This window comes from Coregonus clupeaformis, chromosome 10 (genome assembly GCF_020615455.1).
Source record: "Coregonus clupeaformis isolate EN_2021a chromosome 10, ASM2061545v1, whole genome shotgun sequence".
NCBI classification, from domain to species: Eukaryota; Metazoa; Chordata; class Actinopteri; order Salmoniformes; family Salmonidae; genus Coregonus; species Coregonus clupeaformis.
Window position 1 is genome coordinate 51,248,582 of NC_059201.1, and position 24,843 is coordinate 51,273,424.

The following is a 24,843-nucleotide window of genomic DNA, read 5'->3' on the forward strand; positions in this document are numbered from 1 at the left end:
TCCATTTAATCCCACTTTCTGAAGGCACTGTAGAAGAAGGAGTGATGGGAGTGGTGCATTAAAAAGGTGCTTGTGCATTGATAAGCACACCAAATCACACCAAAGACAGCATTAACGATACATAATAAAATAAAGACGGCACTTCTAAAAGCCTATTTCACACACACACAAAACAAAATTATGTGGAGCTGCCGTATAGCTCTCAGCCACTCTTGTCAACACAGACGACTACATCTGAGCAGGAAAATGTAATAGCTTCTGGGCTACGTGTCCCCAGAGCTATGAAAAATTCACTCCCAAGGCCTGCGCATCGGCAACAACAAGCCGACAACTGCTTGGTTGATTACCGGCCCATTCTTATTTAACTCTTTTACCTTCCACCTTCAATGAAGATTGAAGGTCTCATCGAGCCATTATTTCCCCAAGGAGGTTACGCCTGCTCAACCTGATGGTGACTCTAAGCTGCCTTGGCAGTTATTGGCTTCTCAGCGAATTCCCAGACAAGATTTCTGTTTATAAGTATTATGACATTTTCTCATATTTGTTTATGAGACAGTAACTGTATTTCACTGAAATGCCTCAACACATTAGAGAAGGATGATAGCAAGGTTCCACAACTGTTCTTGCATAATGTGATATATTCTTCTTCTCTCCAACGGTTTATTCACAAACTATAGTGGACATTTTATTTTGGCCTTTCTTGTATCATGAACAAATACACAGTTATTGATTAAACTACTGCTACTACGGTGGGATCTTAATTTGATCACTGTTTTGTTGCTGAGAATTTTCCTGCACCGCAGAAAATGTAGATGAGCTTCATGAATTACATAAATTCACTGAAAACCCACACTAACACATGGTTATATATACAGTATTGCACATTTCATGTAGCCTACCTTTGACCAGCTAATAGCTTAACCACCGATCAAGCAACGTTATGGACTAAATGTTGAAATCCTGTTGCTGCAGGATTATTTTGCTGTGACACTATAGGTAAAATAGGTCCTACATCTCTAGCGTTCTGAAAGCTAATTGTTAAGCTACCAATACATTTCTTTACATGTCTTTGTTGTTGTGCACTGCATGCTATACTTTAAGCATAACTACATGTTTCAGAAATGGTCTTTCGTAGTATAAGGTGTGATCAGTGCAAAGCATTATGATCAACTATCCTACTTGTAGTGCAATAGTTGTAAATTACACCTCACAACATTACGCTACACTACACTACACTGAAAATGATAAACTAGCTATCTTTATACAAGAAGCAACAGTTTGTTACAGCAACTATTCCCTTCGGACTGCCCTAATTATTAAACTCATTAATCAATTTAGTGCACATTGTCTATTCCCAAATGGTCCTACTCAAGGGCTATATGCATTCACCTTGGTGGATGTTTACATGGATTTTCTTTATGCTGGGAATCCGGGATATACAGTATATCCCTTTTGTTATAGCACTATGTATCTTAGTTCTGTCTCTCACCCTCCGGATGTGACTCAAATGTAAGCGATGAGTCAATGACATCAAATACCTTACGCCATGTATCACTCAAAACCTCTCAGTATGTTTATGTGTGGGATGATGGTGCTCCTAAATTACTCTCTGCAGGTATAAGACTGACAACTGTGTAATATGTTATTATTGAGGTAGTTATTGTATCACTACAGGATCTGCATGCAATTTATGCAAAGTGATTTTCAACAAATTGTTCTTCAAGCTAGTATCTATTTGATAGTAAACAAAGTTACAAGCACAGTAACTACACACAAAGGCAAAGCGATCGGAACGTTCCAGTGACTACAATCCTTACTGCGGATGACCATTTAGGATTACTATTTAGGCCTGACAGAAAACAAGTGCAGGAAAGGAAGCAGGATGGATAGAGAGTGTTGAATGGATAGAGAGAATGAGCGATGACAACACATGACTTTGACAACACAGTGTTTTTTTGTTTTCTGTCACTGTTGTCCGTCTTTTGCCTGATCAGGCATCTGGTTCTCGGTTCCAGACCTAACCTATATGGCTCCAACCCATGGTAATTAGACTACTGTGATTTGGCCTAACTCATGCAACTCCCTTTAGAAAGACTGACAGAAAGAGAGAGAGGGAAGGGAGAGAGAGAGAGAAATAAAGAGAGATTGACAGATCGACCTCACGTTGGTACTCCCTAGCTGAATTAATCAGTCTAATTTAATGTCAGACCCCCAGGAGGATGTAGCGAATGTTACGGAGTGGGGTCTCTCGAGATTGAGCTATATATGTGAATTTGTTTAGATATTTATTTACCCACAGCACTTTCCGCTTTATTTCATTATTTCTACCCTTTTAATTTTTAATGAGGCTTCAGTCGGCAGCTGCCGGCTATCATAGCACTCCAAGTCATACAGTGAAAAATGCCATGCGTGTGTAGAGCATTTAAAAATGCATGTGCTGCATCTTCAAACGAGCATCGTCTGCCACTGCCGGGGGAGGATTATGACACCACTGCCTTTATGAGTTTTCTGCTTGGAATTGCACAAATGGTTGGGTAGCAAGGCTGACTGTACATAACAATATTAAAGTTAACTGAACAAGAATGGTTCAATTTAGACACTGCTCCCCTCTCCTGGAATTATTTTTGTTGTGGTACGAAATACCACAAAGGTGGCAGTTTTTTCCTTCAACAGTATTGAAATTCAAATGTTGCCAGTTGATTCCCACTCTCGTTCTCAGTGGCGAGTGGCCGTTGAAGCGCACTGGAGGTATGCAACATGTTGACAAGGTTAGAGGATTGATTTCCCACCACACTAATTTGATTTAAGTCACGAACCTGTCGGATGTTTGCTGAGCAGGCCTGTCAGGACCTGACGTTGGCACAAAGCACCCTGGGATGTGGCCTGTTTGTCAACAAGTCATGTTTTATACGCCGCTGGAAGAAGGCGCCTGCATACTGAGGTGGAAGGCAATTTGACAACTGTCAGATCAATAAGGCAGGGAGAGAGCGAGAGCGAGAGAGCGAGAGAGGAGAGCGAGAGAGCGAGAGCGAGAGAGCGAGAGAGAGAGATGCAGAGCCCTTTTCCAAGTATGATTTGCTGGTGGTGATGATGTGTTGTAGATAGAAGTGTGTGCTCAGAATGAAGTGTTGATGTGAGTGGGTGGATGGAGATGTGTGTGAGTGAGTGAGTGATTGAGTGAGTGAGTTTGTGGGTATACTGTATGTATTTATGTGTGAGTGTATAGGCAGCGCTATGATGATTTAAAAATATATATATACAGTGCCTTCAGAAAGTATTGATACCCCTTGACTTATTCCACATTTTGTTGTGTTACAGCCTGAATTCAAAATGGATTAAATAGATTTTTTTCTCACCCACCTACACAAAATGAAGTGAAAAAGCCACAAGAGGCCGCGCTGTGTGATGAACATAGTCACAGGTAAATGGCACTGTTCAGCCAGACGCGATAGCAGGAGGCCAGTCAACCCATTTTCCTGTGTCTGTATTCATAATACAGCACTGCCTTGTGTGCCTTATTGCTTTAATAAAACTGTTACCAACATATTAATATAACAATGAATTACATATTTTCAATAAAACTTTATTTTAATAAGTACATTCATAAAACGTCATTCTTCTACCAGAAGATATAGCCCGGACAAAAATCTGGTTGTTAGTTATTTTGGTGATGCTGCTACAGACGCGACCCAGTCAAAACAAAATGGTTGCTATGCAGGCTGGATAATGTTCTTGTTACTTGCTAGTTAGCTAGCTAGCCAACTTTTCACTAACTTATTCATGTCAAACATTGAACCTGGAATGACAGTACACTAGCTGCATTTTTGTTTGTTTGAATGCTTTTCCAACAGTCTTGAAGGAGTTCCCACATATGCTGAGCACTTGTTGGCTGCTTTTCCTTCACTCTGCCATCCGACTCATCCTAAACCATCTCAATTGGGTTGAGGTCGGGGGATTGAGAAGGCCAGGTCATCTGATGCAGCACTCCATCACTCTCCTTCTTGGTAAAATAGCCCTTACACAGCCTGGAGGTGTGTTGGATCATTGTCCTGTTGAAAAACAAATGATAGTCCCGATATGCTCAAACCAGATGGGATGGCGTATCGCTGCAGAATGCTGTGGTAGCCATGCTGGTTAAGTGTGCCTTGAATTCTAAATAAATCACAGACAGTGTCACCAGGAAAGCACCCCAACACCATAAGACCTCCTCCTCCATGCTTTATGGTGGGAACTACACATGCGGAGATCATCCGTTCACCCACACCGCGTGAGAGGTTGTAATCTGAATAAAGGGAAAAATACCATACCATTGGGTGAGCCATTCTTACTAATCTGCTAGAACTGGGTTTGGATTTAAATATAGCTTTTGTATGACTGAAGCCTTTAGTGAGAGGTCCAATGCTTTAGTATTTAATTATTTCTGCCCTCCGAATACATATTCATTATATAAATAGGCCTGTTTAATTTTATCTGGCTTCCTGTTCCAAATAAAGTATAATATTTTTTTTCTCATAGAATTAAGAACACAAGTCGTTAGGTGTAGGCAGGGCCATAAGTAAATAGGTAAACTGGGATATGACTAAAGAGTTAAACAGGGTAATTTTTTCCACAAATAGACAGGTATTGCCCTTTCCGTGGTAGCAAGATCTTATCTATTTTTGCTAACTTTCTATGAAAATGTATTGTAGTGAGATCATTTCTTTCATTTGGGATATGAATACCGATTGTAATCCAGAGCGGTTAGAAAAATTCTGTGTGGCTGTGCAGCGATCCAAATTGCGGATATAAAAACTAAACACGAATTGTCAGCTTACAATGACGCCTTTGTTTTTAAGCCCTGGATTTCTAGCCCCTTGATATTATTGTTGGATCTCATTTTAATAGCTATCATTTCGATAGCCAAAATAAATAGATATGCCGATAGTGGACAACCTTGTTTTACTCCTCTTGACAGTTTAATACTTTCTGAGAAGTAGCCATTATTAACTTTTTTACATTTGGGGTTACTATACATAACTTTAACCCATTGTATAAGAGATTCTCCAAAATTAAAATAGTCCAGGCATTTATATATAAATTCCATATGTACTTTATCAAAGGCCTTTTCAAAGTCAGCTATGGATACCAGGCCTTTTCACAGTATTCTTTTGTTTCCAGTACTTGTCTTATATTATCTCCAACGTGTCGTCCATGTAAAAAACCTGTCTGATTAGGATGAATATTTCTGACAATACCTTTTAATTTCTATGCGCTATGCATTTTGCTATAATTGTTGCGTCACAACACTGAAGTGTAAGGGGCCTCCAGTTTTTAAAATGGACTGGATCTTTATATTTACCACCTGGGTCCTGTTTCAGTAATAGTGAAATCAGACCTTCTTGCTGAGTATCTGATAGTCTACCATTTTTATAAGAGTGGTTAAAACATGCTAAAGAAAGACCCTCTGAGTATATCAAATAAGGTTAGATATACCTCAACTGGTATGCCATCCAGCCCTGAGTTTTCCCGGACTTAAAGGCTTTAATTGCATCAAGAAGTTTAGAAAATAATCAGATAGGATCATTCTGATCCACATACAACAATATCAAGTTCACAGAATCTGGATTTTCAGTGCTTTGAACAGGTGTACACCATGCCATCTACAGGACAGGTTGTGGTACTACTTCTACACTGTCATGGGGAAACAAAAAGTAAACTACATAAATTAAAGTAAGATCAAAAAGATTAGAGCTTTCATATCACTTATAAGTAAGTAGATGCATTTACTGTGGTCCTCTGAAGCTCAGCTGGTAGAGCATGGCGCTTGTAGACACGGCGGTTGGAACCAAAAATCTCAAATTTGGACTCCAGACGAAAGGACAAATTCCCACCGGTCTAATTTCTTGGCCCAAGCAGGTCTCTTCTTCTTATTGGTGTCCTTTAGTAGTGGTTTCTTTGCAGCAATTCGACCATGAAGGCCTGATTCACATAGTCCCCTCTGAACAGTTGATGTTGAGATGTGCCTGTGACTTGAACTCTGTGAAGCATATGTTTGGGCTGCAATTTCTGAGGCTGGTAACTCTAATAAACTTATCCTCTGCACCAGAGGTAACTCTGGGTCTTCCATTCCTGTGGTGGTCCTCATGAGAGCCAGTTTCATCATAGCGCTTGATGGTTTTTTCGACTGCACTTGAAGAAACTTTCAAAGTTCTTGACATTTTCCGGATTGACTGACTTTCGTGTCTTAAAGTTTTGATGAGGACTGTCATTTCTCTTTGCTTATTTGAGCTGTTCTTGCCATAACATGGACTTTTACCAAATAGGGCTACCCCCCCCCCACCTTGTCACAACACAGCTGATTGGCTCAAACGGATTAAGAAGGAAAGAAATTCCACAAATTAACTTTTAAGAAGGCACACCTGTTAATTGAAATGCATTCCAGGTGAATACCTCATGAAGCTGGTTGAGAGAATGCCAAGAGTGTGCAATGCTGTCATCAAGGCAAAGGGTGGCTATTTGAAGAATATATTTTGTTTTTGTTTAACACTTTTTTGGTTACTACATGATTCCATATGTGTTATTTCATAGTTTTGATGTCTTCACTATTATTCTACAATGTAAAAAATAGTAAAAAAATAAAGAAAAACCCTTAAATGAGTAGGTGTGTCCAAACTTTTGACTGGTAGTGTAGATTCTAAGGTTAACTTACAGGACAACGCATGAACAAAGAGATGAGAAGCCTAGGAAATGAGAATTGATCATACAACCTTCCTCCATGGACTGGATACAGGATAGGAGAGAGAGTACAAAGGCATTTAATTCCATTTATAACATCTATAACAAACGATACCAAGTTTACAGTGTAACCTGACCACCAAGGCCCAATCTGCACAGGCTGTCACAGCATTTAGAGGCTTGTGTGGGGGATGAGACCAATGTAGATAAGACAGAATTCCTGAGAGGACTATAAAACCTATTTGCATATAGTAATTCAGAGTTCACCCGTATACAGATACAAGCAACCACAGAGATCATACATACATATAGATAGCATCAGAGTTATCCTTAGTGAACAAGTTTCAGATAGAAACCATACATGGACGCTATAGTATTATTCTATCACATTCAATATTCAGTGCTCTGGATACTGTAACAGAGAGATATATTTTGGCCTCTCAGAGGGGGAAGGGCTGACTAGTCCTTGGGCATTGTCCTTTCCTTGTGTTCCTGGACCATTTGCCATTCAGCTCCAGGTGACAGAGAACACATGAATTAGGGCCGAGCCTACAAATCCTCCCTGAACAGAAGCTGTACATGGACAGCCTGTGTCCAATATAGGAAGAAACGGCCCACACCACATGAGAGTTCCTTCTTGAGTCTTTAGTCCAATTTATGAAACCCAACTTCAAGCCCTGGGCCCATGACATCAGGAGTGTTTCCATGGAATCGTTGACAATGTGCTTTTGACAATGTGCTTTTACAAAGGACATCCAGCCAACTTGACACAACTGTGGGAAGCATTGGAGTCAACATGGGCCAGCATCCCTGTGGAATGCTTTTGACACCTTGTAGAGTCCATGCCCCAACATATTGAGTCTGTTCTGAGCGCAAAAGGGGGGGTGCAACTCAATATTAGGAAGGTGTTCCTAATGTTTGGTATACTCAGTGTATGTCTAGACTGTTATTTACAGATGAATGCGGGTCATGTATTAACAGCACTATACTTCAAGTTGGGATCCTTAATAGTGAAACTGCCAAGTCCGTTTGCGAATTTACAACAACAAAGAAGTTACTGCAAACAACAAACCCTATTTTTTTCACTTGGACATCATTGCACGTGCGAATATAAAAAAAAAAAATACTGCAATTTTTTTGTCCGACGCTCCTCACCTCCGCTTCGCCAACAAAACAAAAACAATACCAACGGCAGTTGGGCAGACTGTGGCACTGTTTCCTCTACTGCAGATTCCATCTGTAAGGGATGGAAGCGGTGTGAGGATACAGGTTTTTGTTGTCTTCCAAATACTTTAGGTGCGCTTGATTTAGCTTACCTGCTGCAATTAAACCAATAGTCCTGTGTGCAAACCCTGCCCACACAAGCCAAATCAAGTGCACCTATAGTCACTGGAAGAAAAAGAATACTTTGACCCATGTTTGTTACCAACCATTGAGCCATATCTATCTATCTGTCTGTCATCGGCATGTGTCTGTGTGTCTGACTGTCTGTCTTTCTAGCTGGATACTCTTTATTTACACTATAAATTAGTGGATTCGGCTATTTTAAAATTGAACATTCAGCCATGCAATCTCCATAGACAAACATTGGCAGTAGAATGGCCCGTACTGAAGATCTCAGTGAATTTCAACGTGGCACCGTCATAGGAAGCCACCTTTCCAAAAAGTCAGTTGGTCAAATTTCTGCCCTGCTAGAGCTGCCCCGCTCAACTGTAAGTGCTGTTATTGTGAAGTGAAAACATCCAGGAGCAACAACGGCTCAGCCACGTAAAAATCGTCTGTCCTCGGTTGCAACACTCACTACCATGTTCCAAACTGCACTGGAAGCAACGTCAGCACAATAACTGTTTGTCGGGAGCTTCATGAAATGGGTTTCCATGGCGCACACAAGCCTTGGATCACCATGCGCAATGCCAAGCGTTGGCTTGAGTAGTGTAAAGCTCGCCGCCATTGGACTCTGGAGCAGTGGAAATGCGTTCTCTGGCTACCCGACGGACAAATCTGGGTTTGGTGGATGCCAGGAGAACACTACCTGCTCCAATGCATAGTGCCAACTGTAAAGGAGGAATAAAGGTCTGCGGCTGTTTTCATGGTTCTGGCTAGGCCCCTTAGTTCCAGTGAAGGGAAATCTTAACGCTACAGCATACAATGACATTCTAGACGATTCTGTGCTTCCAACTTTGTGGCAACAGTTTGGGGAAGGCCCATTCCTGTTTCAGCATGACAATGCCGCCGTGCACAAAGCGAGGTCCATACAGAAATGGTTTGTCCAGATCGGTGTGAAAGAACTTGACTGGCCTGCACAGAGCCCTGACCTCAACCCTATCGAACACCTTTGGGATGAATTGGAACACTGACTGCCAGGTCTTATCGCCCAACATCAGTGCCCGACCTCACGAATGCTCTTGTGCCTGAATGGAAGCAAGTCCCCACAGCAATGTTCCAACATCTAGTGGAAAGCCTTCCCAGAAGAGTGGAGGCTGTTATAGCAGCAAAGGAGGGACCAACTCGACGAGCAGGTGTCCACATACTTTTGGTCATGTAGTGAATCTTGCTCTGTATTTTTAAGCCTGAAGCATTACTGATATGAAACCAGTTATTTTCATGTTTCTAAAACAGGCATGAACAAGCATAAACAAGAAACACATACATGCTAATTTGATGAATTACAATAACATCACATCAACAACACTCTCTACCACTGCATGGTTAAGAAAAACAATAACTCAAATTAAGAACGTAACCATGTTGTTGATTTTGCGAAATAATTTACTGTTTTCCTTGCATGCAGTCAATGCATAGAGAATCACTCTTCCATGTAATTTTTTCTCAGATGCACTCTGTCCCTTTCTCTCTTCCTATGCACAGAGTATACAATTCTTGTTTTCATCTTTCATCTTTGAAATGGTTCTAATTCTCTGTAAATTGGTAGGGCCAAGGCTACATGCATCCTTCCTCTCTCGGAGTATCAAAGGACATCATGGATGGCAATTCCTACCTAGAGACTTCCTTCCCACTCTGCACTCACACACACCCACACACAGACACACACAAGCACACTTACACGCACACACAGTTAATTCTCCTACAGTTGTGAACAGCTGCCAGAGCCAGTGGGAGAGCCTCCAGGTGCTCTACTATGCCACTGATAGTGTGAGAGCATAACTGTATGCCAGACAGGAGGGAGTGAGTGAGAAAGAAAGAGAACAGAGATGCAGGGGGGTATAGAGAGGGAGGAAGGAGGGATAGAAAAAGAGGAGAGGCAACAGCTTGCAGTAGAGGGGAACAGAAAGCTGAGGGTTTGTTTGAGAGGAAGAGAGCAGCTCAGTGTGAAACTGTAGGTTTTGGAGAGAGAGAAGGAAGGAACAAACAATAAAGGGATACACACCACAGGAGGTTGGTGGCATATTAATTGGGGAGGACGGGCTCGTGGTAATGACTGGAGAGGAATAGGTGGAATGGTCTCAAATATGTCAAACAAATGGTTTGATGCCATTGCATTAGCTCCGTTTCAGCCATTAATATGAGCCGTCCTCCCCTCAGCAGCCTCCACTGATACACACATATGAGAGAGTGAAAGATAACAAGCGAGAGAGAGGGAGGGGAAATAGAGAGAAAACGCTTGAGTCTGCAGAATTAGTATGTTTAGTAAGTCTCTTTTGGGCTGGGGGAATTGAAATAACAGGGTCTACCTCAAAGCTATGAGGGGGCAATTCCACGGTAACAAATTTGGTTTGTATGGACTGGGCCAAATCTACACCAATCATAGATGTCTATTTTCAAGTTTGGACATCACAGTACAGCACAGTAGAGTATAGTTCAGTACATTATACTGTACTCTACTCTAGTGTGCACTACTGTACTGTACTAAACTCTACTATACAGTAATGTACTGTATTGTACTGACCTATACTCTACTTTGCTTTACTGTACTGTACTTTACTGTGCTGTCGTCTATGACGTCTATGATTGGTTCAGATTTGGACTGAACAAATTTCAACTACTTTCAATGACCATAGACGTCAGGTGTCGGTCTGAGCTCAGCAGGTGAGAGGGCTGGTTACAGTAAATGGAAAGAGAGGGGGCTCATGGGTAGGTGTCAGTAAGAGCTGGAAGAGGTGACATTAACTGGAGAGAGAGAGACAGGGAGATAGATAGGGAGGGAGAGAAGGAGGGGTTGTCCAGACTGTTTTCATACTCTTGCTTTGACCACCCCGCAACAGAAAGAGAAAGAAAACAGTTATGAGCTGAACATAACAATATGCCAGTGGAAGGGAGGACAGGAGCAGGTGACCCAACTGTGGGTTGTGACTACTATGAATTCTTATTGTAGCCAATTCAGTTGAAGTCATTCTGTTATAGATTTTTTGGTCATTCTGTTACAGATTTGGTAACAGAATGACGCGTTTGAATCACTTAAATCATATACCAAATTGTTATCAGTAAAACAAACACTATAACTAATTGCTAACTAAAAGTCTATCTTTACTTGTTACTTCTGTGAACTTTTATCTTCCCTCCTCATGAAGAAGAAAAATAAGAAAATATCTTAAAGATATATGTTTTTTTTGTAACAGAATGACAATTATTTCTTAAATTTACAGAAAGCAAATAACCTCTGCAAAACTAAACATAAATGTTGATATTATTTGGTAGGGTCTTTACTTCAACATTATTGTGTTTTGGTGTATTTCTAATACCTTTTAAGACTTTTTATGCTAGACGTTTTCTAAGACTGCTTTTCCATCTGTTGACCAGAAATCAAGGTCTTTGCTTATTCCATATTTTTAGGATGAAAATGTGTACACCTTAGCTTAGCTAGGCTTAGCTTTAATTTGATGTGCTCCGATGAACACGTTAGTGCTCATGAGGCTTTTTACATGGAAATGCCCAAGACCATCCTACTGTTGTGTGGAATCCCAAATCTAAGAATCATACATGGCTCCCTGCATAGTGCTGTCATTGAGATGACTTTGCTTTGCTTTAGGGTTTTATCTGTTAGGCTATACAGTGCATTCGGAAAGTATTCAGACCCCTTGACCTTTTTCACATTATTTTAAGTTACAGCCTTATTCTAAAATGGATTCAATTAATTATTTTCCTCATCAATCTACACACAGTACACCACAACGACAAAGCGAAAACAGGTTTTTAGACATTTCTGAAAATGTATTAAAAATGAACAACAGAAATAACTTATTTACATAAGTATTCAGACCCTTTGCTATGAGACTCAAAATTGTGCTAAGGTGCATCCTGTTTCCATTCATCATCCTTGAGATGTTTCTAAAACTTGATTGGAGTCCACCTGTGGTAAATACAATTGATTGGACAGGATTTGTAAAGGCACACACCTGTCTATATAAGGTCCCACAGTTGACAGTGCATGTCAGAGCAAAAACCAATCCATGAGGTCGAAGGAATTGTCCGTAGAGATCCGAGACAGGATTGTGTCAAGGCACAGATCTGGGGAACAGTATAAAAACATTTCTGCAGCATTGAAGGTCCCCAAGAACACAGTGGCAGCACCAAGACTATTCCTAGAGCTGGCCGCCCGGCCAAATTGAGCAATCGGGGGAGAAGGGCCTTGGTCAGGAAGGTGAACAAGAACCCGATGGTCACTCTGACAGAGCTCCAGAGTTCCTCTGTGGAGATGGGAGAATCTTCCAGAAGGACAGCCATCTCTGCAGCACTCCACCAATCAGGCCTTTATGGTAGAGTGGCCAGACGGAAGCCACTCCTCAGTAAAAGGCACATGACAGCCCACTTGGAGTTTGCCAAAAGGCACCTAATGACTCTCAGACAATGAGAAAGAAGATTCTCTGGTCTGATGAAACCAAGGTTGAACTCTTTGGCCTGAATGCCAAGCGTCACGTCTAGAGAAAACCCGGCACCATCCCTACGGTGAAGCATGGTGGTGGCAGCATCATGCTGTCGGGAAGACTGGGAGACTAATCAGGATCGAGGGAAAGATTAACGGAAAAAAGTACAGAGAGATCCTTGATGAAAACCTGCTCCAGAGCGCTCATGACCGCAGACTGTGATGAAGGTTCACCTTCCAGCAGGACAACGACCCTAAGCACACAGCCAAGACAACGCAGGAGTGGCTTTGGGGCAAGTCTCTGAATGTCCTTGAGTGACCCAGCCAGAGCCCGGACCTGAACGTGATTGAACATCTCTGGAGAGACCTGAAAATAACTGTGCAGCGACGCTCCCCATCCAAACTGACAGGGCTTGAGAGGATCTGCAGAGAAGAATGGGAGAAACTCCCCAAATACAGGTGTGCGAAGCTTGTAGCGTCATACCCAAGAAGACTGTAATTGCTGCCAAAGGTGCTTCAACAAAGTACTGAGTAAAGGGTCTAAATGCTTATGTAAATGCGATATTTCAATTTTTTATATTTAATACATTTGCAAAAACATCTTAAAACCTGTTTTTGCTTTGTCATTATGGGGCATTGTGTGTGGATTGATGTGGAAAAAACAATATAATCAATTTTTGAAGAAGGCTGTAACGTAACAAAATGTGGAAAAAGTCAAGGGGTCTGAATACTTTCCGAATGCACTGTAGATACAGAAGACCGTGGGCAGCAAAGGCTGGTTTGTCAAAATTAGACTTCACTGTCTGCTGACTCTCTTTCAATGCTCTTCCCAAGCCATAAGCCCATATGAAAGTGATCACTAACCAAAGTAGTTGTAGTTCATTGTTTAAAAAACATAATTTTAATAACTTCGCTATGATCCTTAATGTTCATTTTCTCTCTTTCTGTCAACCACCATCCTTCACCTATTTATTTTTGTTTGTGTTTAGCTTTTTTTAAGATATGCTGTTGTCAGTAGACTGCCACAAATGTACTGTTGCTATCTTGGGTATGCCACACTTGAATTTGGATGTTCCGATAAACCACTTTTATAAAACAAAGGGTGCATGCCTGCACACTGTTCATGATTCAAAAGACGGCAATGGTTAGTCAATGTTCGGGTCACTTTCTGTTCTGTGTAATGCACCCTTTGGACCATTTCCAGTGTGTAGGCACCCTTTAATTATGTGTGTGCAGTTTTCAGCCAGTTTTATACTGTAGCTTTGCCGCTATGTACAATGATCATTGCCTTCCATAAGTGTTGTTGGGTGCATCTCAGCAATATAAATCGAAGTATTGGTTTCCACATGTTGACTCCTTTCAGATAAGTGTGCAAATGAAGGAGATGAGACGAGGAAAGGCTGTCATCTCTATACTATTGAGATGCACACATGGTCTGTGATTGTCCGTGGTGTTGGTCCTTCAGTTCGTCTTGTGCAGGTGCACAAGACGGAAGTACATGCACGCGACGCATGCATCTAACCTTGTTCTTCTGTGGAGTTTTACGGCGGACTACATCCTATTATGGTGTATTGCGCCACCTACTTGATGGGGTGAAAACTGGAAAGCTTTTACACCAAAACATTTCAATTATTTTGATTGCCTCCACATAGGACCACCCTAACTTAAGCCACCTCAACCTTCTTCACCCTTACAGGGCACTCCAAAACTCTGGGTCATGTTCCCCACCACAATTGCAACACGGCCGTTCTTCACAATAATATGAATTTAATGTCCCCTGTAGCTCAGGTGGTAGAGCATGGCGCTTGCAACGCCAGGGTTGTGGGTTCATTTCCCACGGAGGGCCAGTATGAAAATGTATGCAATCACTAACTGTAAGTCGCTCTGGATAAGAGTGTCTGCTAAATGACCAAAAAAAATGTAACCAGGGCCAAGTTTCCCAAAATCATCTTAAGGCGAAGTTCATCGTTAGAACTTTCGTAGGAGCATCGTTAAATCTCCGAGCTGTTTCCCAAAACCATCGTTATTAACATTGCACTTGAATCTAATGCCTGCCTCAGACCACAGCTACTGTAAGTGCGTCCTTACATGTTTCTTTGCCCTCACGCGTCACTTTACACACAGAAGATCTCTGCTAAACATAGAATCACATGGTTTAGCCGTCTCTCTGTGGCCGCCGATAACTTCAGAACAAAGTTGACTACAAACACAAAGTGGCCAATGTCTTTGTAATTGATACAAACAAGCGACCTATAAAAAGAAACCGAGATGACTGCATTAAAATATAAACAGTAGGCTGTAGGCCTATTTCAATCATATTGAAATACATTTCATGTTCAATCAATTGAGTTCTATTTTGCTACTTGTAGGCTACTGTCTGTAATTTGTCTCAATATATTTCATGATGTGTAGCTTAACATGTGTGCAATAATGTGCCAAATCGGTGATTTAGTGCATATATATTGGGTAAGCATTAGAATAAGACGCCTTAATATTTGCAGCCGTAGGTGGTAATATCTCTCTAGGAGCTGATCCATCGTCAGTATTGTGAAGTAATTATAATGTTAAGGAAAGATTTGAATGGAGAAAGCTGATCCGAGAGCAGCGCTCCTTTTCTTTTGATCCTATTAGCATCGACACATGCGCCAACGATGCACTTAGCGATCGTTCTCTCTGCATGGTGTTTTGGGAAACGCATGTTACATCTTGGGCTGTTGTAAAAATGATGCATCGTTAAACCACTCGTATGCCTAAATTACATCGCTATTGGGAAACCAGGTCCAGGTCTGTCTTGTCAACGAGCACAATTTACTCCAACACTGGTCACTAGATAATCCAAAGAATCCAGGTAAACAACGCCCCCATCAGGCAGAAAATTTTATAATGAGAACTTTCTGGGACTTGTTGTTTCCCTGGCTGCTGATAATTAAGTCATGGATGAAATTCACTGCAATACACTTGTCTGAAATATATTAGCATAACTACACAGAACTACTGCGGACCATTGTAAAATGAGAGGCCAATCTGGCTTTCTCATAGTAAAATGTATCCCAGTAAACAAGCAACATGCCTCTGCCAACTGGGGTGTGGTTTACCGAGCGTTCTTTGCAATGTGCGTTTGGTGGCCATCTATTCTGGTTGTGAGTTATCTCATGACACCGGCACTCTAAAAAGTCTGGTAGTTTCCGGTGGATATTTTGAAGGACCAACCGGTAGATTAAGATAAAATGTAATTTTATGAAACATTCTGCTGTGTTTCAGACTGTATATCAAGTATTGGTATAAAAGTCTGATTTATAAGGTAACCTCTCTCTGTACCATTTCTTTATCTTTCTGTCTTTCTCTATATCCCCTCCCCATCCCTCTCTTACCCCTCATCCCCCCACTCTCTTAGTTTATCCCTCTCTTCCATTCCTGTTTCTCTGTCTCTGTCCCTTTCCCTCTCTCATCGACCTCTGTCCCTCTCTCTCTCCTTCTCACAAATGAGGCTGCTGCCTGGCCGCGAGCAGCGGAGCGTCGAGGGCAGACTCGTGGGAGCTCAGTCAGTCAGTCTGTGCTGAACCTCCCTCCCGAAAGAAAACGTATTTCAAAGAACATTTTCATTAGTTTATGTAACTGTAGGCTATATATACAAAATAAAAAAACACTAAAACAACAGAATTCAGGTTTAAAATCCATTAAATAAACACCATCACATAGATCATTTATTATTAATTTATTAAGGGCAGGTCTTAAGGAATTAATTTATGAATTTAAGAAAATGCATTTCAACAGAACAAAATGGCATATTTTGAGTTTAAATATATTACTGTGCTTTGGGTGCGGGGAGCGCATGTAATAGCAGTAATTCTGCCCCCAAAAGTTATATTTTGAAATAGAGCTCATTTGTAAGAGTTGTTTGGCAAGCATAGGTGATTTGGAAACCGCAGAATCTGCTCTTTCTGATACTATATAGACATCAAGATGTCTTACCTGCTTGTGACTCTGTAAGAGAATGAGCAAAAGTCACTTTTTGGCACTCCATTTCACTTCCCTGCCTCTGTTGTCAATTCCAAGCTGCGCTGTTCATCAGATTATTCATATACAATTTAACAATTGATAATATTCTCACCCATTAGACTATAGACAATCTAATCTTATCTTTTATCTTCTATTATTATTATATGTGTGAAATTAGTTTCGATATATAGTTTAGGTGTAGTTTCGATGGGCCATCATTAGCTGCAGACCCCTGACAGGCAGGGGGGAAAAATGAGTTTGTGATATTAAGATTCTAACAATGATAGTGTGTTAGACTTATTTAGCAAAAGTCAAGGATGGGAGGGACATAACTTAAAAAATGACAGAGTAATTACAAAAGTTAATGTGTTTTGAGTCAATATGACACTCACTGCTCTCCTAGTGTTAAATGGTTACATTTGTGGCCGCCTAGCCTGGTCCCTGAGCCTAGCATCTCCTGGTCCCTGAGCCTAGCCTACTATCTCCTGGTCACTGAGCCTACTATCTCCTGGTCCCTGAGGCTAGCCTAGCCTACTATCTCAAGGTCCCTGAGCCTAGCCTACTATCTCCTGGTCCCTGAGCCTAGCCTACTATCTCCTGGTCCCTGTGTCACAAACCGTGCTAGAACTCCGGTCTCAGATGTGGAGAGCTGGGGGTAATACCCCTTAGCCACAGAGGAGGTGTAGTAGGACCCAAATGAAACACCCAAGGCAATACTCCAGGCCAGTAGATTTAATGTAAAAACAAAGGTTCTTCGCCATTCACAAATAGTCCAACAAAAGTTCTTCTCAGAAAGAGGTATGTTAACAAAACAGGAGGCAAAACAAAATAACTCCACGAGGGGAGAAAAACAAACTAAAGATAACTTAGAAAACCTTACTTGGAAAGACACGGTGGAACAAAGCAGGAGACACATAGCCAGGACTCAATAACCAAGTGAGAAACAAGGGGAAAACACACAGCTAAAATACACAAGGGGAAACAAGGCACAGGTGACCTGGATCAAGCTAATTAGGACACACGAGGAAGAACTAAGGCAGAGGGGAACACAGATGACCTCTAGAGGCCCGGAGACAAACAGGAGGCAGGAAGCTGACACCCTGAGCCTAGTCTAGCCTACTATCTCCTGGTCCCTGAGCCTAGTCTAGCCTACTATCTCCTGGTCCCTGAGCCTAGTCTACTATCTCCTGATCCCTGAGCCTACTATCTCCTGGTCCCTGAGCCTAGCCTAGTCTACTATCTCCTGATCCTTGAGCCTAGCCTACTATCTCCTGGTCGCTGAGCCTAGCCTAGTCTACTATCTCCTGATCCCTGAGCCGAGCCTACTATCTCCTGGTCCCTGAGCCTAGCCTAGTCTACTATCTCCTGATCCCTGAGCCTACTATCTCCTGGTCGCTGAGCCTAGCCTAGCCTAGACTACTATCTCCTGGTCGCTGAGCCAGTGAGAGGTTGCCAAGCCTATTGTGATTATTATTGTTATATCAGGGCATTATGTTCCAGTCTCATAGTCTATTAATTATAGGCCTATGGTTTACTATGTGTAGGTCTATGTGAGTTGCATGTTTAAATGCAAGAGTCATGGATTTACGTAGGCCTACTAAACTATTTGGTCTGTAATGCGAAATCACATGTTAGATGGTTTGTTGTGTGCAATCTATTACAGTAGGGTATACGGTAGGTTATGCTTTTATGATGATTTAATGATGATTTGAGTGCACAAATCTGGGCCCTTTTTGCATAGAAATCGATCTGTGGACACCATAGATCGAAATGGCTTGCATTGAGCAATAGCTCTGGTTCCCACGGACAGAGTTGTATATTTTCTGAGTCTCTGTGACATAGGATGTGAAACCCCCCCCGCTCGCTCCAAAAAAGGAAAACAATCTGCATGTATTTCACTTTTAGCTTAAACCACAGCCTTACCTTATCTCCCCGAGTTTGTTGCATACAGACTCATCTCGGATTATCCATTCTGTCTTGAAACGGGGATCTATCACTGATGCTAAAATGAGATGTTTATCAGTATAGTATATTCCATAGCGAATTGACACGTTGTTTGCCAATGTTTCTGCAAAAGCAGCGATGCCCATTGGAAATGCAGTGTCATCGGTGAGCAGGGATTTGATTTCTGTGACAGCAGGGAGGATCCTCCCCAGGTTCCCCAGCTCCTTCTGCATTTTGTCTGTGAGGTCTGCCAGTGGTGTCAGCACACTGACAAGGTGCGTCAGCTGCCGTACTTGATTCAGGGTGATGTTAGCAACATTAGACTTGAGTTTTGTTTTGCCATAACAGGTATTTTTGGAACAACTGGATGAACGACTGAATCATCCGCAGCTGGCTGCTCCATCGAGTGGCGCAGGCATTTGTGGGGCGGACACCTAATTGGTCGGTTTCCTCTGTGTTCAGGGTGCTCTTGCGTACACTTTTCACCAGCTGCCCGACTTTCACTAACAGCCTATTCATGTTGTCGTGCTCGTTAACAGCGTCTTTGATCGCCAGCTGAAGCATGTGAATGGGGCATCTCAGATGTAAATTTGACACAGTAAAGTACTGATTTATCATAGTTTCTACATTAGTGGTTATCACTTCCACATGGACTTGCGAGGGCGCAGGTGGTCCCTCATCCTTCTCTTCATGTTCTGCGCTGCTGCTGGCATCCGCGGTCACTTCACCCTCCGCCTCCTCTTCAGTGGAGGCTTCACCCTCCGCCTCCCGTATCACACGTCGTTGCACGTTCAAAACCCAACAAAACCGTGTGCCCCCGGAACGTCCCATCAATGAAACTGGCCACGATGCCAAGGAAGCTGTGCCCTCTTCTACTGGTCCAAATGTCTGCTGACAGAACGAGCTCATCACCATTTTGCAGTAGGTCTTGCAGTTTGGCTTCCATCTCTTCCAGGGCATGTGGCATGAGCGTGTCCCGTACGGTGTTGTAGCATGGGGGGGGTGTAGCCCTGTTGAGCTGCGCTGGCGAAGTGTTGCATCCCTTCGCGTTCTCCTTTACTCAGCGGTTCAGAGTCCATGTAAATCATTTTTAAAAATGCTACATCCAGCTCTATTTTTCTCTCCCTTGTTATGGTTGGGCCTTTGTGTGCAGTGAAGAAACTTTTGAATTCCTCAACCCTTTTCTCTTGTGCTGCTGCTCCTCTCGCTCTATAAAATACAAATTCATGGACGACACAAATTAAATTAAACAGATGGATTCTGGGTCAGGCTTGAGCATGCTTCAGACTCGTGGTGTGACCGAGCGAAATTGGAGCGGCACATAGGGTGACGCTCCGTCCTTTTAAAAATGCCGCTCTGCGCTGCGCTCTGTCCAAAATCCGCCCGCTCGCGCTCCACGCTCGCTCCCGCTCCACTCCGCTCACATGCTCTGCCTCCTACCATTTCATTCGCTCGTCTGACTGTCCATCAACTCCTGGCTGAACCCTACATCACAGACACTGACAAAGCACATGCCTGCAATCCATACATCGTAGTGCAGCAGGAGAGAGTGATGTCATCACTGTAGCATGTTCAGAGATGGATTTATAGCCATTCATCTAAAATAATTAATAGATTTTAAACAGAAAAACACTCATTCATATGAGATGAAAGGCGAGTTCCTAACGAGTTCAGGAAGCCAAGCTAAATCTCTGTGAGAGATTCACAGTGATGGGGGCAGGCATTTTTATCAAGACATACCTTTAGAAAATATGCACATTTTCTCTAACACTAAACATACAAATATGTATTTGAGAGAGAGAGAGAGAGAGAGAGAGAGAGAGAGAGAGAGAGAGAGAGAGAGAGAGAGAGAGAGAGAGAGAGAGAGAGAGAGAGAGAGAGAGAGAGAGAGAGAGAGAGAGAGAGAGAGAGAGAGAGAGAGAGAGAGAGAGAGAGAGAGAGAGACCTTTATAGTAAAAAATGTGAGACTCAATGGGGTGTGATGAGTGTACAATCACACATGACCTCAGGCTTCTATGCTGTGTAGAGCAGGAACTGAATGTACTGAACATACATCTAGTTTCACCACACATTATTAACCACCATCATTAGTGTGATGATAGATCAAATGAAGATAGATCAAAATGATTGATGTGAACAAAATGAACCAGTTGTCATTGCATGAGATTGAATAGACCAGGGATCTCCAAGTCCGGTCCTGGAGAGCTACTGGGGGTGCAGGCTTTCGTTCAAGCCCAGCACTACCACACCTGATTTACCTTAGCATGGTCCAGATTGAAGATCATGATTAGGTTATTCTTTAAAACAGGGGTGTTAATGCTAGGCTGAAGCAAAAGCCTGCACACCCTGGATGGGATTTGGAGACCCCTGGAATAGACCTTGATTTGATAGGCATGATACGGTGATAATGTGTATTGTGTTCTCTAAGCTTTTGTCATGCAGTTGTGTTGGGACAATATGTTATCACAAAACAAGACAAAAGGCTGCTGTATGACAGGTGTAATGTTTCCTTAATGTTTCTTTGCATGTTCTATACACAAGGGGTCGCTGCAGGAGAGATGGGAAAACAATATGCCGTCAGGAAGGATTGTGAAATGTAATGGACACAGGAATGCCTACAACACTTTGAATGCTTTTCCATAGGGGTATATCTTTTCAGGGGTAAATCCCTTAGATAAGACACACATTTTCACAATCATACTATCCATATCTATTGAAGTAGTTATTTATTATGATACATTTTGTACTCATGCTTCTCATTACCTAAAGGACAATATCCTTAAGAAGCATGACTCAGAATGCAATTAGATTATCCAGTAAAGTTGCATTTGTCTGATACATCTGTAATGTCTTTAAGAATGTACTAAGACACACAAAACATCTCTCCCAGTCCCTGCTCCAAGACACATCTCCCAACAGCATACAAGAAAATCCCCTCCAAAATCCCCAAAGTGCCCTTCAACTTAATTATCTTCATCTGCCTGTTGTTTCTTGCTGAAGTTTTATCCTGATAACAGATGGTCCATCTTAAACAACAACACATTCTTAAACAGAATACAATTGACTACCTTATCTTTCATAGACTTGTCTATAAGACTGAAGCTCTTGGTGGAGGAAGCCTCTGTGGTAGTGAAGTTATAAAGGATGATTAGTCCATGAATTAGCAATGTGTTTTAAGGGTGCAGTTAACAGGATTTAGAGATGGTGTAGTAGCTCGATGTGTTGGGATAGATAGGGGATATAGGGGAGTGATGTCTTTGTTGGAAAGATATCCCAGGCTACTTTAGCCCTCTGAAGGATCAAGAAAACAAAAAAGCCCACACATGACGTTGGCTGAGTCAGCAAAACTGGGTGCTATTCATTAAGTACCGAATGGAAGAAAACCGACTGAAACAGGGAGGGACTACCTGAATTTGTCCAATAAGAAACACTGTTTTTAGTTTTACTGTTATTTAACAATTATTTTGCAATGTTCCACAGACAGGGACTTTTTGACCCTTTGTGATTTAAAGGCACAAATATATAACTTTTATTTCCAGTGCTACTCCTGGGTGGTCACTTTTCGGGTGCATAAATGCTCACTCTCTTCACTCTTTCTCCACTCAGCTCTCTTCACGGAGGTCCCTCATGACATCACAACGCATAGTGGTCAGGATGTGGAGATGGCCTGTTCATTCCGGGGGGCGGGGCCATCCTACTCCCTGGAGATCCAGTGGTGGTACATGAAGAACCACAGAGACTGGCCAGAGAAACCCGCCTGGACCTCCAATCAGGTGAGCTGCTGAGAGGAACGTTTGGTTGGAGGGCGGGACTTGCCTTTTAAGTGGAGAATGTTATTGGCCGTTGGGTGTTTGAGTGACACCTGTGAGTCAATGATCCGAGTTACTGTTCTGTGATTCTGTTTGACATAGAGTAGCAGTGGTTGTGTTAACTTGATGAGCACAATTAATCAATGTAGATCCACCCACTAAATATTAGTAACTGTCAACCCTGGTTTGTCTATTGAAAGGTTACAAATGGAGCCCCGAATCCTTCCTTGAGATACGTGTGTCGGCATGTGTATAACATCCTCCCAACCTGCATTAACCTGACCATGCATTATTCACTTGCATTATGTTCTTGTTTCTTAAAAGAGTAGCCCTTTATCTGATTATAATTATAATTATTAGAATATTTTATTAATTATTAGCTAAGATATTTATTATCTTTTAAATGTATTCTAAATGTACATCAGTCGGGTTTTAGACCAGATCATAGCAGTACCAGATCATAGCACTACCCTCTTTGATGTCACATAGGTTGATACATTGCTATGTTTTAATTCATAAAGCCCTTTTACAAAAAGTCCCACTGTACCTAACATCATTACAACATTTTAGCCATACGAGTTACCACATCCGGTCTCAAGGATAGCTAATTCTGGAAATTCCTTTAGTCTCTACTGAGTTAGGTAAAATCAGCTCTTAGTTTTCTTGCACCTTATTTGTGGAACAGTTTTCAAAATGTTCTTAAATTTGATGTTCTGGTGCCTATAGGGCAATTCAGAAAGCTGATTGAGGACCTTATTACTGATGAATGTGTTAGTTTTTTATGACCATGTTTTTCTTTCTGCTTGCATTTTGTATTTATATTTTGATATGTGTATTTTCTGTCATTTATGTAATTCATGGTCATCTGTAAAATAAACATTGGTCTCAGTATGACTCCCTAATCAAATAAAGGTTAAATTAAATAAATAAATGCAAAAAACGTTAATTAAGCCCACATGGACTTTGTTAACACACTATTACCATACAAAGAGATAATGTATATTACTGTGGACAGAACTGAATCGACTGAATCCACATTAGCCTACAATACAGCAGGCAGAGGAAATACATTAGCCACAGCCCTTGGCACTGGAAATAATAGATAATTGCTGATTAGCATTTTACTAGCGCTGTGGGAGGAGGTTGACTTCTCTAACCCCCTGCTGTGGTGCTAGACACTATAATTGGCATTAAGGAAGGAATAGATTTTCCAAATCTCTGTTCGATGCATAATGCATACCTATGCCCATAAGAACATTAACAACTTCATAGTTAAGAACACTATAATAATATTGAATAAAATAAAACTTATTCTACAAGAACCAATATCAATTCCTATAAACACAACCTTATGGAACAATCCTTGGATAGCTTTTCAGAATTCACTGATAAATTGGTCCAAATGGAAAACTAAAGGCAAATATACACCTTAAATGACTTGGTAACAGGAAATACATTTATTTCCATGACAGAATAAAAAAAATATTTGGACTGACCAATGTAGATAGTTTCAAATACATGCAATTTAAAAGTTACATATCACAAAATGTCGATTTCAAATCCTTTGGACATCAGAGCAACCTTGAGGGAATCTTATTTGAGTCAGAAAAGGATGTTCATATGATAGGGAAGATATACTGTACAAAACATTGCAGAGAGCATATCCAACTGACAATCTCTCAGAAAAAAAAACAAAAAAACAATTGGAACCAAGACATAAAAATAACTGATGTTGGCACAAGATGGAGGGAAAGTTGGGAGAATAACTAACAAAATTACAGTTAACTAAAATGTACGCTTAATCCAGTATTAGCTAATGTATAGAATGTATTATACAAGAGACAAAATTATACAGCACAACAGCAGAGTCATGTCTTAAGTGTAAAACGAATAATGACTCAATAATCCATGCTTACTGGGAATGCTATGAAGTCCAAAAGTTATGGGTGGAGCTAGAAAGGTGGCTGTCAGAATGTAAACTTATTTTAATCTGTCTGTCTGCATATTTCAAGACATACCCAATGGGCTGGACGATTCTCTTCTCAACACTGATCTTGAAAAAATGTATACTAAAAATGTGGAAATCAATACGCCATCATTAACCCAATGGAAAAATCAAATGGTTTATTATTGAAATATTGAAATAGCATGGGCGACTGAGAAAAACGAATTGGTACAATTTAAGGCCAAGTGCCAAACAATAATGTAGGCACTAGGGATGGGGTTGTGAGCATGCGGGTCTGGGCAGATTATATGTAGCCATTGTTTGTGTGCGTCTGTAAGTTCACATCAATATACACATCAATATTCACATCAATACACTAAAAGCAAAACAAAATCATTGAAAAACAAGTCAAGTCATTTTGATTCTATCTAAATTGATACTGTATGTCACTTGCTAATGTTATTTCAGCCATATGCCTGACTTATTTTAATCAATTCCTTATAGGTGGTGCCAATGGAGATGTCTAAGGATGCCACCAAAATAAGTGTGAGGAGACACATGCACAGTATACAGTACTGCACTGTAAACTAAATTGACTCTTAACTAAACAT

The 24,843-nt window shown here is 41.4% G+C and overlaps 1 protein-coding gene across 1 annotated transcript in view; it reads left to right on the plus strand.

Moving 5' to 3' along the window:
- LOC121576014 (V-set and transmembrane domain-containing protein 2-like protein) overlaps positions 1–24,843 on the plus strand; it is a 44,247-nt gene that overhangs the window by 18,503 nt on the left and 901 nt on the right. Inside the window, exons 2-3 of the mRNA XM_041889313.2 lie at positions 22,085–22,251; positions 24,737–24,778. Coding sequence (XP_041745247.1) covers positions 22,085–22,251; positions 24,737–24,778 — 209 coding nt within the window. The remainder of the gene's footprint in view (positions 1–22,084; positions 22,252–24,736; positions 24,779–24,843) is intronic.